The sequence below is a fragment of the Chinchilla lanigera genome, unplaced genomic scaffold (assembly GCF_000276665.1).
Source record: "Chinchilla lanigera isolate Chin_1 unplaced genomic scaffold, ChiLan1.0 scaffold00050, whole genome shotgun sequence".
Taxonomy (NCBI): domain Eukaryota; kingdom Metazoa; phylum Chordata; class Mammalia; order Rodentia; family Chinchillidae; genus Chinchilla; species Chinchilla lanigera.
Genome location: NW_004955451.1, coordinates 17,670,221 through 17,685,126, shown reverse-complemented (window position 1 = coordinate 17,685,126; position 14,906 = coordinate 17,670,221). Strand labels below are relative to the sequence as shown.

General features: G+C 51.5%; 1 protein-coding gene across 1 annotated transcript in view; it reads left to right on the top strand.

Moving 5' to 3' along the window:
• Eftud2 (elongation factor Tu GTP binding domain containing 2) overlaps window positions 1–14,906 on the top strand; it is a 34,459-nt gene that overhangs the window by 4,991 nt on the left and 14,562 nt on the right. The window contains exons 3-10 of the mRNA XM_005394553.1: window positions 1,030–1,195; window positions 1,916–1,994; window positions 3,407–3,482; window positions 3,860–3,925; window positions 4,576–4,611; window positions 11,104–11,194; window positions 11,624–11,706; window positions 13,836–14,002. Coding sequence (XP_005394610.1) covers window positions 1,030–1,195; window positions 1,916–1,994; window positions 3,407–3,482; window positions 3,860–3,925; window positions 4,576–4,611; window positions 11,104–11,194; window positions 11,624–11,706; window positions 13,836–14,002 — 764 coding nt within the window. The remainder of the gene's footprint in view (window positions 1–1,029; window positions 1,196–1,915; window positions 1,995–3,406; window positions 3,483–3,859; window positions 3,926–4,575; window positions 4,612–11,103; window positions 11,195–11,623; window positions 11,707–13,835; window positions 14,003–14,906) is intronic.

Genomic DNA, 14,906 nt, shown 5'->3' with positions numbered 1-14,906 from the left:
CAACGATCCTCTCTTGCCTCAGCCTCCCATGTGCTGGGATTATAGGCGTGCACCACCATGCCCGGCAAGGCAGACTTTTTGGTGCTAGGTGGCACTCAGGATATTCCTTGTAGGCTTTAGACCAGAATGGATGGAGATTCAAAGTTTTTTCAAAGTACTAAGACCACGGCCAGCCAGGTGTGGTGACTCACCCCGGTAATCCCAGGACTGGGGAGGCTGAGGCAGGAGGATCACTGTGAGTGACTGACCACTGAGTGGTGTCAGTCTGCCTGGGCAACCCCACCACACTGTTCTGTGTCCCTCTGTGTCTGCTCTGAGCCTTTCCTGTCACCAGCATGAGACGGTAATGGACACAGGGCCTGGTTTCTTTCCTGGTGGTGCCCAGGTTCAGCCACATGTGGCCTCTGCATGTAGAGCCGGGTGTCTTCTTGCTGCTGAATGCCGTCCTGTTGTGTGAGCGCAACACATTTCATTTCTCCGTCCCCCCGGCACTGGCACAGCTGTTTCTGCCCTTCGGCTGTCAGGAGTGCTGCGGGAGCACTCATCTGGAAGCTCCTGGGGCTCTGGTGTGTCACATCTTGGGGGCACATGTAGGACTCAGGTTAAGGTTTGGGGTGCTGCCATCCTGTCTTCCACGGTTTCGTTCTCTGCCTCCTCCCAGCCCCTCACTGTCTGTCACCAACTTATTTTTCAAAAACGGTTCCCTGCATCTGTGGAAATTGACAGTGGCATGTTCCCAGTATCTGCCTCTGGCTCCTGGTTTTTGCCTTTTCCCCTGAAAAGTGCATGCCGTGAGGAGTCCTTTGTTTGCCCTGGCTCAGTCCTCCTGGCCAGTGGCCTGCAGTTAGAAGGGGACATGTCTGATTTGAGAGTGAGAGAGGCTGTCCTGTAGCTGCTGGCGCCTGTCCCCGCTCCGCGCGGCCGCGTGTGTGAGGCAGTGTTCTCGTCCTTCTCGTCATGGGGAGCCTTTGTCCCCTCGGCCTCCGGCCCGGACTCTGCACAGCTCTGCCCGCTCCCTCTCTGCCCCAGATGGACGAGGATGACGATGACGACGAGGTGGGGGAGCACGATGAGGACCACGCCGGGATGGAGGTGGTGCTGCACGAGGACAAGAAGTACTACCCCACAGCCGAGGAGGTGTACGGCCCCGAGGTGGAGACCATCGTGCAGGAGGAGGACACCCAGCCGCTCACAGGTGCGGGAGGGGCTGGGCCCGGGAGTAGCAGGGCGGGGAGCCTCTGGCCTCAGCCTCAGTGAAGCCTGGCTCCACCACTCCCAGGGAAGGTTCAGCTACCCCGGGTTTGGTTTGGTTTGGTTTTACCTTTTTTTTTTTGTCTTTTTTGAGACAGGGTCTCGCTGTGCAGTTCAGGCTGGCCTTGAACTCACTTTGTAACCCAGGCTGGTCTCAACTATCCACCTGCCTCAGCCTCCCTCAGCCTCCCGAGTGCTGGGATTACAGGCGTGCGCCACCACGCCCGGCCTTTGTTTTACTTTGTTTTTGCATTAACCCTGTGAAACCCTTTGTTTGCTGCTGGCCAAGCCGTGTGCTTAGAGGGCGATGTTAGGATCTGCCTGTGTCCGGAGAGCCTCTGCCTCTGTGGTCTCCATGGTCTCTGTTAGTCTTCTGGAAAGCAGCCGTGTCGGGAAAGCGAGGAGGGCTCTGAAGGGACAGTGGCCCCGACCTGACCCTTCCTTCCCCTTCCTCCAAAGGCCTCCAGGCCCATGCTCTGCGGCCCACGTTCCCTCGAGGCCTCAGCCTCGTGCTGACTGCACCCCCAGACGGTCTCAGCACGAGTGGCCTTTGAGCGTGACGTATGCTGGTGTCGCGTGTCCTGTGTCTCGAGGCTCCGTCCTCTAGAATAAGGCTCCACTTCTGCTTTCCGCTGACTGCATGCCCTGGCTTTGTTCCCTCTAGAGCCCATTATTAAGCCCGTGAAGACCAAGAAGTTCACGCTGATGGAGCAGACGCTGCCCCTGACGGTGTACGAGATGGAGTAAGTCCAGGCCCAGCCTCAGGAGGAGCTTCCGGTCCCCCGAGGGGGCGTGTCCTGGGTGGAGAGGCCGTGCATGGCCGCAGTGCCTGTGATCTGGCAGTTTGCCTCAGCCTGCACGGCTCTCGGACATCTGAATTCAGTCTTTTCTCTTTCCTGTAGATCTCAGGTCTTTCTTCTTCCTCTAAAACTTGATTATTATTTTTTTTCACACTGGGATTTGCATTGAGCTGCTTTCTCCATCGGTTAGGTCACTGCGCTGCCCAGGCTGGATTCAAACTTGGAATCCTCCTGCCTCAGCCTTCCAGCTTGCTGGAATTACAGGCATGCATCATTGTGCTCAGCTCCTTCAGACTGAAAATAACTTCTCAGTAACCTTCAGAACTTGCTTCCTATTCCTCTGCATTCTAAATTGTGGCTGTTTAAATCTCTGATCTTCGGGAACAGACTTGATGCTTGGAAGCCCAAGTCACCCTGAGGCTGTGTGTGGGTGGTGCGGGCTGTGCTGGGGTGGGTGTCCTGCCACAGAGCCGCAGATCAGTGTGGGTTTCCAGAGGGCCATGTGTGCTGGCTCTGATGCCTCCTCCAGAGAAGCTCCTGGAGCGACGCTGAGCCCCCTTGGCATCTGTGGACCATCTGTAACCTGAGGTGAACCCAGGGTGTTCCCAGCCCTTTTTGTACCTTACTTTGAGGTAGGGTCTTGGTAAATTGCCAAGGCTGGCCTTAAATTTGAGCTCCTGCCTCCCTCATTGCCAGGGTTATAGATTTACCCTGCCCTACTCAGCTAATCGAAAGGTTTTTGTTCTTTTTTTAAAATTTTCAACTTTTAATACTTATTTTTTTTGAGAGAAGATCTCACTATATAGCCCAGGCTGGCCTTGAACACAGTGCAATCCTCCTGCCTCAGCCTATTGAGTGCTGGGATTATAGGTATGGGCCACCACACCCAATTAACCTAAAGCTTTTTTTTTTTCTGGTACCAGGAATTGAACTCAGGACATTATACTTGCCAGGCAGGTACTGTGCCACTGAGCTAAATTCCCGGCCCCTAAAGCTTCTTAAAGGGATACTTCTCATGAGTCTGTGTTACTTCAGGTATTTGGTGGTGTTCTTCATTTTAAATCTCGTTATTGCCGGGTGTGGTGGTGCCAGCCAGTGCGTTCAAGCCCAGCCTGCACTAACCTGCAAAGCCCTGTCTCAGAAAGCCGCCAGCCAACCAATCAGCCAACCACTATTTTGCTGGCGAAATCGCCAAGATACTTGATCCGGATCACGTCCGGCCCCCGCACGGACAGTCTCTTCTGCTCTGTGCCTGCCGAGGCAGCCAGGACGACGGTCCCAGCTGACGGCCTGGACTGCCTGTGCAGCGCCCCACATTTGATCAGCCCTTTCTTCTTCGCTCTCCTCCTTTTCAGCTTCTTGGCGGATCTGATGGACAACTCGGAGCTCATCCGAAACGTGACACTCTGCGGCCATCTCCACCATGGCAAGGTGAGCCTGGGGCTGCTGGGCTCGGGCTCCCCTGGCCCTGTTCCCCTGTGGGCCCTCAGAATCATGGCTGTGGGAGCTGGCGCCCTGGCTGGAAGCCCTGGCAGGGCGGGGCCTGGTTCTTCCCACGGCTGGTGCTCCACCCCCAGCCCCTTGCTACCTGAGCCTCTGCCTGCATCTGAATCAGCAAAAGCAAGCCTCACCCTGATTCTTAGGAGACTGTTTCCTGGGCGTGGCCTGTCCCAGGGAGCCTTTGTCTGACCTTGTGCTTTCCGTACTGCTCCCCTCATCCCTACACCGTGGGGCGCGCTGGGAGCAAGCGGAGGGGCGCGGTAGGTTGGCCTCTGGGCCGCAGGTCCTCACCACCTCTTCCCTTTCAGACCTGCTTTGTGGATTGCTTAATAGAGCAGACGCACCCAGAAATCCGAAAGCGCTACGACCAGGATGTAAGTGGGGCTGGCGCGTTGAGGGCAAGCCATCCCGAGCGCAGGGGATGCGTCTCCTCCCCTTACCCTTCGCGCAGCAAACATGGTGCCGACAGGGTCAGCCTTCTCCTCTGGCCTCTGTTAATAGGCTGTAGGAAAACCCTCCGGCTTTCTCAGGAGCCTTGAATGTTACCCAGAAGTGTTTTAGACGATCCATCCCGCCCTGGGGACCCCTCCTCAGTTACGGTGCGTCTGGCTGACACAGCCTGCTTGCTCCTGTCACCGCGTTAATAGCCTGCTCTGTAAATACCATACAGTTGGACCTTGTGGTTTCCATGGTAAATTTAAACACCTGTGAGTGAGGCTGACTGGGGCAGTGGGTCTCAGTGCAGGAAGTGTTCTGTCTTGGCCAGGTTGACTGGCTGACCAGGCTCCTTGAAGGCCGGCGCATCTTCCGGCAGTGCTCCTAGGAGTTGCTCAGCTCCAGCCAGACCCCCTCTCAGTGCTGCCCCGTCTGCCGCCCAAAACCCAGTCCGGTTGCTGTATGAGCCTGCTGCCTTCAGTCTCTGCCCTTCCTGAGGCGGAAACCTGGCGCTGGGCAGGGGTGGGCAGATGGAGGGCGTCTGGGGAAGGTGTCTGAGTTCAGGTGCTGACAGTGCTTTGTTTTCCAGCTGTGCTACACTGACATCCTCTTCACAGAGCAGGAGGTGAGTGGGCCTGGGAACCAGCCTGTCTGCCAGGCTCAGGCCGGTTGGTAGGGAACCCAAGAGTAGCACTGCGGTCTGCGGCCCACTCAGCCAGCCCCACGCCTTTCCCAGTTACCCCTGGTGATGCAGGGTAGGATTGAAAATGTGGTGAATGTTCAAATTCTTCAGAAAAATTTTATTACCACAAAAGTCACATTGCCATGAGTCCCCTGCAGACCCCTCCTTTCACTCTGAACACTCACCCCGTCACCCTTGCCAGTTTCTGTAGCAACTCTGCAGTCCTTTGCTGAGTGCCTGCAGCTGTGATGTTGTGTGCCTCAGTGTCTTGAGTGGATTCAAAATACTTCCCTTCCATGGTCATTTTTGGGGAAGAGCCAGAAGTCACACAGTGCCAGGTCTGGTGACGAAGGCGGGTGAGGACACCGCGTCATGTTTTTAGGAGCTGCTTTTCCTTTTGATTGCTGATGGTAGCAGTGTTCACTGTATTTTTGATCACATCACGTGAAGACACTCAGCAAAGAGGCCTCCAGTGCTGCTTCCAAAGGGGGCAGGAGCAGTGGACGAGTGCTCGCAGAGATCAGTGCAGTGTTTTTACTGAACGTGAGTGGTGATCCCTTTGGCATCCGGAAGAGCCCTGGGCAGGCCTCCTGGGGTGCCGGGCTCCGTGTGGCCTAGAACGGCCTGTGCGGGGCGGCGCTGCCTGCGAGCTGCGCGGTTTTGTTGTTAGTTGTGTCTGCAGTGCACGCTGCCTGCCCTCCAGCCGTGGAGCTGCGCCGCATCAAAATTTCTTTCACCCTCTCCCACCGGCTCTCCGTCCCCTTCTTAGAGAAAGGTCTGTCTCCCTGCTTCCTGTTGTCCGTCTCTTACTTTGCTCCTTACGTCTAATTTTGGTTTCTCACACAAGAGAAACCATGGATATTTAAGCTTGTGTGTGTGTGTGTTTTTAAATGAAGTCTGCTTAGAATCCCTCAGATGACTTGGCCCACAGGGCGGTCTCCCTGGGACCCTCTCAGAATGGGTTCCAGCACCCGAGCTCCTCTTTGTCACCCTATCTAGGTTTTTATTCCTCTGTTTGGCCTCTCTTTATTTCCGTCCCTTTTTCTAAATGACCACGTGGAAGGCTCAGTGTGGAAGCAGTGCTAGCTGAAGGGACTTGGAATGGTGCCAGCACTGAGTGAGCAATCAGTGAAGCCTGGCATGGTGGTGCACACCTGTAATCCCAGCACTTGGGAGGCTGAGGCATGAGGATCACCATGAGTTTGAGGCCAGCCTGGACTATATAGTGAGTTCAAGGTTAGCCTGAAGTACATATTGAGACCCTGTCTCCCAAAGAAAAGAAAAAACAAAAAAATCAATGACTGCTAGCTATTTTCGTTTTTAAATATATATTTGGGGTGTTTCTTAAATACTTATTTCTTATTATAGTTTTTATAATTTTTTTTTTTAAAATTCTAAACTGCCAGGCATACACATGCTTGTAACCTCAGTTATTTGCAGGGTGGGGGCTGAGGTAGGAAAACTGTGAGTTAAGGCCAGTCTGAGCTACATAATGAAACCCTTCTCACTCCCCCTGCATTTTAACAATATCTTTGTTTCCAGTATAAGACGATAAGATTCTAGGACTCCGACTCTCTTAAGGCCTAATAATGGCTTTGTGGTTGTCTTAGTTACTTTTTTGTTGTTGCTGAGATAAATTAGGAAATACCCAGAGTTAAAGGGAAAAGATTTATTTAGCTCACAGTTTGTAGAGGTTTCAGTCCATAATTAGCTGGCTCCAAGGTAGGGTGGCATGGCAGAGGGTATGCAGAGAAACGGTTCATGCTGGGCAGAAGGTAGCAAAGCAAGCAAGGGGCCTTAGCAGCTTTTTCTTTTTGTATGCTATCTAGGCTACTGGGATTAGGGTGGTACCAAGTCAATCAGTGGACTGATTCAGTAGTCTCCTACCCTTAATTCTAGCACCCTTAACCCTAGCATTGCACCATGAATCAGCCGCATACTCTAGATTCAGCCACATCTGAAAAAGACGCACCTATGACCAGATGAAGCTTTGGGGAGACATCTAGACACAACCCATAACATTCTACCTCTGGTCCCCTAAAGACTCATGCGTCTTTTTATGCAAAAGGCATTTAGTCTATCTCCAAGAGTTGCCAGAGTCCTAACACTTTCAGCATTGCTGAAAAATCCAAGTCCCAAGTCTCCTCTGAGATTTGAGGCAAACTCTTAGCTGTGAGCTCTTGTACAAATGAAAAGAAAGTTAAACACTTCCCACATTCAGTGGCATAAGACAGACTGTCTGTCTCCATTCCAAAAGGAATACAAAGGAATGGGACCAAAGCAAGTCCAGAATCCAGCAGGGCAAGCATTAAGTCATGTAGTTCCATGTCCAGCATCCAAGGCAGTCTAGCAAGATGTGAGAGAAGCTCCCATGACTTCTCTCTTGGGCTGGCTTTGCTTCCTCCTTGCAGCTTTCCTCAGATGATCCATGTACCTGGCTTCTCCAGCCTCCTAGAGTCTCCATTGCACTTTTGGCTTCACAGTCACAGCTTTACACACACTCAGGAGCATACTGCCTGGCCTCCCAGGTCTTCTGAAGTCTGGATGGGAGCTTTCTTGACCCCGCAACTCTTGTGTTCTGCATATACCTAAAACCAGCACCATGTGGGTGATGCTGAGGCCTGCTGCCAGCTGTAACTGTAGCTGGGCTTCCTTCTTGCTTGGCTGTAGGGCTCAAGTGCCTGTGAACCAAATCCTGAGGAACAACTTCCCTAGGCCACCAGCATTCTGGAACATGGTGTTTGGGGGCTCTTTTCTCAAAGCAAATTCCTTCACCTTTGAATCCTTGAGGCTGCAAAGGCTGGAGTCCTGCTGGTTCTTGTGATGTCTTCCGGCCATCTTTTCTGTTATCTTTTTCTGAAATACTTGGCTTTTTCTTGCTAGCTTTTTTAGTGACCAGTTTCTCCTCTGTTCCATTTCTGCATGCCCTAACTTCACTGGAGTTTCCCTTCTGGCCAGACTCACAACATTTGAGTCACTCTGTTGGGCTCTTTGGTCTTGATTCTCAACATAAGCCTAGTTAAAGGCCCCCAAAAGTAACCACTGTGCTGCCTCAACATTAGACTGCCTTGAAATTTCTTCTGCAAGATTATGTGTCTGTTGCCCTTTTTTTTTTTTTTTTTTTTGTTTTTTTTCCAGTACCGGGAATTGAAGTCATGACCTTGCACTTGCCAGGCAGGCGCTGTGCCACTGAGCTAAATCCCCAGCCCCATGCTGCCCTTAATCTTAGTCTCAGGCAAAGTCTCTGGACATTAGCAAAATGCAGGCAGATTTTCTGCCAAGGCATAACACTCACTGTCTGGAGTCCAGTAGCCAGTGCAGTCCGTCTTCCCAGTGGAAACATCTCAAGCCTGGTCTCTTTTTTTTTTTGTCTTTTTGAGACAGGGTCTTGCTATACACTTCAGGCTAGCCTTGAGCTCACTTTGTAGCCCAGGTTGGTCTTGAACTCACAATGATCCTCCTGCCTCAGCCTCCCGAGTGCTGGGATTACGGGTATGTGCCACTACGCCCAGCCTTCAAGCCTGGTCTTTACTGGCATCATTTTTTTTTTTTTTAATTGTCTTGGTCTTAACACTTATGTAGTTTTCTGCAAACCTGTCTTGAAACTTTTTCCAGTTCTCTGTCAGGTCTACCATGGTTTTACCACTAGTATTGAAGTACTTTTGTACCCAAATAACAGGTAATAACATCTGTGATTTCACTAGCAAGGTCTCTGCAGTAGTTCTGTGCCAGAACCACTGCACATGGCCTGCTGTGCAGCTGGTATTTTGTGACCTTTTGCTATTCTTGGTTGTTTTCTTGTCATCTGATTCATTCTCTTGTTTACTGATCTCTTCTGAAACATACATCAGCCTTAGAAGTCATACATGAAAGGCAAATTTTCCATCTTTCCATGTGTAAAGTGCCCTTTTGCTACCTACATTTCGTTGTCAGAAATTATTTTCTTTCCAAGTTTTGAAGTCTTTGCCCCTCTCTTTTATAGCTTCCATTCCTGCTTCTGAATGGCAGGGCCTTCTGGATTGGTACCAGGTTTCCTTCTTTTTTTTAATTTAATTTAATTTTATTTTAAAGAGAGTAGTAAATGAGAAACAAACAAACAAATAGAACAGTAGCGGCATACCAGTATCACAAACATAAACAAATCAAAGCAGGAATATTCAAAGTGATTCAGAGTCTCAAGACAAAATAATATGAATCAACAGTGGTTGTTACATTACATATCGCTATCCTTAACTACATTGCTCAGATTACCAGATATAAGAATGAAAGATTGCTCAAACCATTATAGGGAATAAGAAAATAATTCTTCAATAAAACATTAGAGAGAATACAGTTTCACTAGACAAGATGGTAGGAGTTCACCGTTGTAATTCCATTGCATATTGTTACCTTGAAATCAGTTGCTCAGACCACCAGACACAAGCAGGCACAATTGATCAGAACATAAAAAATTGTAATCATTAACTGTTCACTTCACTACACCATCAGACATCCGCAATACAGTTATCGCAGCTATTCATATATATAATTATATTTTGCGTTCCTTCTTCTTTCCCTCATCTCAGTCGTTCCTTTGAGCAGTTTCTTTGCCTTTGCTATCATCTATTGTATGTTTTGAGTTTTACCTAGGTTTTCAGGTTCCTACATCAGGGAGACAATATGATGTTTACCCATCTGGGTCCAATTTATTTCATTTATGAGTATGGTCTCTAGTTGCATCCGTTTATGTACAAAAGCCTCGAGATTATCTTTTTTATTAGCTGAGTAATACTCCGCTGTATAAAAATACCACATCTTTTTTATCCATTCCTCAGTGGATGGGCATCTGGGTTGTTCCCAAGATTTAGCTATCACGAATTGTGCTGCTATAAACATGGGTGCATATATATCGCTGTGGTATGATGTCTTTAATTCTGGGAAAATACCCAGAAGGGGAATAGCCAGCTTCAATGGGACTTCCAATCCTAGTTTTGTGAGGAATCTCCAAATTGATCTCCACAGTGGTTTCACCAATCTACACTCCCACCAGCAGTGGAATAGGGTTCCTTTCTCCCCAAGCCTCTCCAGCATTTGTTAGTGGTTGATTTCTTGATGATAGCCATTCTTTCTGAAGTGAGATGGAATCTCAGTGTTGTTTTAATTTGCATTTCTCAAATGACTAATGATGTTAAACATTTTTTCATGTATTTATTCACCATTAGTATCTTTTCATTAGAGAAGTGTATTCATCTCAGATGCCCATTTTTGGATTGGGTCTTTGAATTTGGGGAGCTTGTTTTTTTTAAATTCTTTATATGTCCTAGATAGAAATCCTTTGTCTGAGGGGCAGTTGGCTAAAATTGTTTCCCAATTCGTGGGTTTTCTTTTTACTTTACTGGTGATTTCTTAGGTGTGCAAAAACTTTTCAGTAAGATGAGATCCCAGTTGTTGATTCTTCGAAGTATTTCCCATGTAGTTTGGTTTTCGTTCATGAACTCTCTGCCTGCCCCAATGTCGTCAAGACTTTTACCTACTTTCTCTTCCAATAAATTTAGTGTTTCTGTTTTAATATTTAGATCTTTGACTGGCATCATTTCTGTCAGCATTCTGGTCTTCTGAGCACTGACCGGAATCTCCCATCAAGTAGAGGCTAAGTCATTCCAATTCTGCTTTTTCAGCTGTCATCTCCAAATCATTCCAAACTCTTTCCACAAGCCAGTCACAGAGGCTCTTGAACCACATGGTCAGGTTGTCAGAGCAATAACCCCACTCCTGGTACCAAATTCTTAGTTACTTTTCTCATTGCTGTAACAAAGTACTTGATACCCAAAGTTGAGAGAGGAAAGGTTTATTTGGCTCACAGTTTGTAGAGGTTGCAGTCTATAATGGGCTGGCTGCAAGGCAGGGTGGTATGGTGGAAGAGAAACAGTCCATGGCAGGCAGAAGGTAGCAAAGCAAGCAAGGGGCCTCAGTGTCCCTCTGCCCTTTTTATACTCTGTCTAGGTTGCTAGAACTAGGGTGGTACCAAAGCAATCAGCTGACTCATTTAGTAATCACACACCCTTAACCCCAGCGTCACACACTCCAGAGTCAGCCACCTCTGAAAAAGCCCCGCCTGTGACTGCATGAGGCTTTAAGGGGACATCAAGACACAACCGTCACAGCTGTTTTCCTTTTCTTCTATGATGCTAAAGAGCGAACCCAGGTCCTGCTAGCCAAGTGCTGTGTCACTGAGCCACATCACTAGCGCTCTTCATTTACTTTTGTCCTTTCTTACGTATGAGTCAGTTCTAGCCCCACTTCACCCCTCCCCCCCAGTGCTGCTGAAGGTGTTTTGTCTTCAGAGCTGGTTAGAGGCCTGGGCGGAAACCCCTGCCACAGGGGAGCTGAGGGTGGAGATGCGCCAGGTGCGCAGCCTCTGCCATAGGCAGGCCCTTGACGGCTGCTGCCTTTCAGAGAGGCGTGGGCATCAAGAGCACTCCTGTGACGGTGGTCTTGCCGGACACCAAGGGCAAATCGTACCTCTTCAATATCATGGACACTCCAGGTGGGACATCCCCGACTTCCTGCTGGTAGGCCTGTGTCCTCTGCAGCCCTCCCTCCACTCCCAGGAGAGACTGCCCTTAAGTGTCCTGTGGGCTCTCCAGGCTCTGATACCCTCAGTGCTGCCTGGAGGACTTACACTTTGCAGCCCCTGTATGGCCTACCCCTCACCAGCACCCGGAGCCCAGGCTACCTCTGCCTTCACCCACCTGGGAAGACCGCCCTTCCTGCCCAGGGCAGTTTGTGCACCTGCGGGTCATGCTCTGTCCTCCATGCCTAAGTTGCCACGTGAAGCTTCCTCCCAGAGTGGCCTGGGAGGCAGGAAAGGGTGCTGGGGGGCAGAACTTTGCAGTGCCCCAGGTCTCTCTCACACACACACACACACACACACACCCCGCTGCCCAGGTGTCACTTACTCGGCCTTGCCTTTCAGGTCATGTGAACTTCTCTGATGAGGTCACTGCCGGCCTGCGCATCTCTGATGGTGTGGTCCTGTTCATTGACGCCGCGGAGGGGGTGAGTACACCTGTGCCCCGGTGCTGCCCTGTGATGCTCCCCACACCGGCCACGGCCGGGGCACTATCTCGGAGTTGGCGACACAGGTGTCTGTGGGGCAGAGGCTCTTGACGGGGTAGCAGGTGAAGGTCCCTTCGCTCCCTGCCACTCCAGTGGTGGGACCCACGGTGGTCTAGGAAGCCCCGAGACGGAGGGAGCAGCATGAAGGAATGGGAGGAGGAGCGGAAGTCATGAGCAAGATTGGAGGATTCGTGAGCTTTGAGAGGTTGCAGTTGAAAGGCCAGAGGGTCTCACAGCTCTAAGTTGGAAGAGTAACCAGGCCCACCCGGATTGTGTTGTCCCTGATGAGCGCCAGCAGTGGGAGCCAGAGTTGTCTTTTTAAATGCGCTTGTAGGAAGAATTTCACTTAGCAAAGTGTTGCATGAACAGTACAAGGAACTCACCTTCGTTTACGTTGTGAGTCTTTTACACACTCCCCTGGGGGTCTTTCCCCTTTGAGCTGTTTGAAAGGAAAGTGTTCGGGAACTTATTTTGTAAGGACGTAGTGCAATGCCCAGGCTCGGGAAGGCTCCCTGTGGTGCGGCACTGTTGGACTGGTCAACCTCACCACCCTGAGGGTGGCCCGTGCTGGCGGGGCTGTGTGTGCAGGCTCTTTCACTGGAACTGCTCTCTAGCTTCTCTTGATCTCTTGGAGGCTGGCATTTTTGGAAGAGTACTTGTGCAGTGTGGGTTTGTTTCCTTACGATTGGCTTCAGGTTATTTTGTCAGGAGTGCTGCTTCCGTAAAGCGCCTACCGCCCTCATCAGGAGCACAGCGCGGCCGCTTGTCCCGTAGACCGCGACATTACCTTTGGTCACTTGGCCCCGGTGGGTCAGCTGTGTTTCTTCAGGGTACAGTTAACCCGTGGGTGGTGACTTTGAGGATTCGATTGCATAGCGAACTTCACCTATAGTTTTACTTACCGTCCTTTGATGGTTTTTTGGTCTTTGTCTCTGGTTGTTGCAGGTAAGGATTTACCCTTTTTTTATATTACTTGGATTTCACCCAGGTGATGGTACTTGGGATGTACTGAACTACATCCCCAGCCCTTCTTCATATTTTTATTTTGAGGCAGGGTCTCGTTGAGTTGCCCAGACTGGGCTTGAAGGATTGAAAGCAGTCCCCTCGCCTCAGCCTCTCTGAGTGCTGGGGTGCGGGTGAGGGCCGCACGGCGGCTACTTTCCTTTCTTCTGTATGCTTGGTTGGAAGACTTGCTCGCCGGCCGATGGCCAGCGTGGCACATCCGGGGGGTCGAAGCCCACAGCTACCCTCGTGCCTCAGTGCTCTCGAGGCGGCTTGGCTGTGCCGCCCCTTGGCTTGGCCGCTCACTCCCAGCGCCTGTCCCATCCTGGGGACTTCTGACCTTCTGGCATAGAAAATGTTCTCATCTTGTGCTGTCCTTGCTCCAGCCCTGGGATTAGCTGCTCTGTCGAGGAACTCTCTCCTCCAAGTGGGGCCCGGTGTTAGAAGCAGACATCTGGGTAGTAAGCCCAGCATGGTGGTGCACACCTATCATCCCAGCACTCTGGGAGGCTGAGGCAGGAGGATTGCAAGTTTGAACCCATCTTGGGCAATTCAGTGACACCTTATCTCAAAATGAAAATATAAGAAGGGGCTGAGAAGGTGAGGGTAGAGCTGAGTGGAGGCTGAGTTCAGTCCCCAGTGCTGCGAAAAGAGAAAAAGCGCTCAGGGCGTGCTCTTAGCTGCCAGATGCAGCACTCCTGGGCCAGGCCGCTGGAAGCCCCTCCCACCTGCCTACAAACTTCGCACACCTTGCGCTGGAATCGTCTGTGCGGGCTGGGCTGCAGCTCGGTGTGGGCGCTTTCCAGTGTGTGTAAGGCCCTGGGTTCCATCCCCAGCACCACAGATGAAGGAAGAAAAGAGCAGCATTTGTTCACCCAAATCCCGATTCCTCCCAGCGCCATAGCCATCCCAGTTCTGCCGTGGTATGGAGCAGTCCGGCCCAAGGCCCCCAGGCGCCCCCCAGGCCCCCAGGCCCTTGCATGCCCTTCCTGCGGCACCAGCTGCTTCCCGGCCCTTCCTCACTCCACCGTCCCTGCCACGTCCCACCTCTGAGCTCCCCCCGCCAGGTGATGCTGAACACGGAGCGGCTGATCAAGCACGCTGTGCAGGAGAGGCTGGCGGTCACCGTGTGCATCAACAAGATCGATCGGCTCATCCTGGAGCTGAAGCTGCCGCCCACCGACGCCTACTACAAGCTGCGACACATCGTGGACGAGGTCAACGGGCTGATAAGGTGGGGCGCTGTCTTGGGATGCTGGGCTTAGGTGGTCTGACTTGACCTGAGTGCCCGGGGCAACTCCACTGTGTGTGCTGGCTTCTGCTCAGGGGCATGGTGGGCTCCACGGTTGGCATGTTGTGGGTCTCTGCGGGTTGGCGCCAGAGCCCTCAGCCCCTTGGGGTTTCATCTTCCATGTCACGGCCACCATGCCCGGCTCTGGGGTCATCTTGTCTTCACCTCATGCCAGCCACGTAGAATTGGATTAATTACGGAAGCGCAATTTCCGCTTCGGTGAGAAAAGACTAAAGTGTGCCTAATGGGACGTTACGAGAAATCCCGCAGACCCTGGTTAGGGCCCGAGCGCTGGGCAGTGTGGCTGCCAGGTCTTGTACGTGGTGAGTGGGTACAGGGCCGACCCTGTCCCTGCGGCTGCATCTGCTGTACAGCTGGGCTGCTGTGGGGCTCAAGTCAGTGAGTGTGAGCCATGGTGCAGGGAGGCACCGGGGACCTCCTGACACCCCTCAAACCATGGTGAGGCCTCCTCTGAGAGGCTGCTCTTCTCGCCTGAGCCTAGCCGCCATCCGGTCTCCTCCCTCAGCAGTGCTTATGCTCAACGGGGGACCTTCTCGGCTCTGGACAGGGAGCGAAAGTATAAAGCTCTTTTCTGAGGGGCTGGGGATTTAGCTCAGTGGCACAGTGCCTGCCTGGCAAGCGCGAGGTTGTGAGTTCAATTCCCGGTACTGGAAAAAAAGAAGAAAAAAAACTCTTTTCTGAAAGAGGGGGAGTGAATGAGATGGAGGTCAGGCCTGATCTACCAAAACAGGAAGTCAAGAAGTTCTGTTTCAGTCCTATAGGAAAAGGCAACCCAAGCACTGTGGCGTAGCCTGTAATCCCAGCACTCGGGGAGACAGGCAGGAGG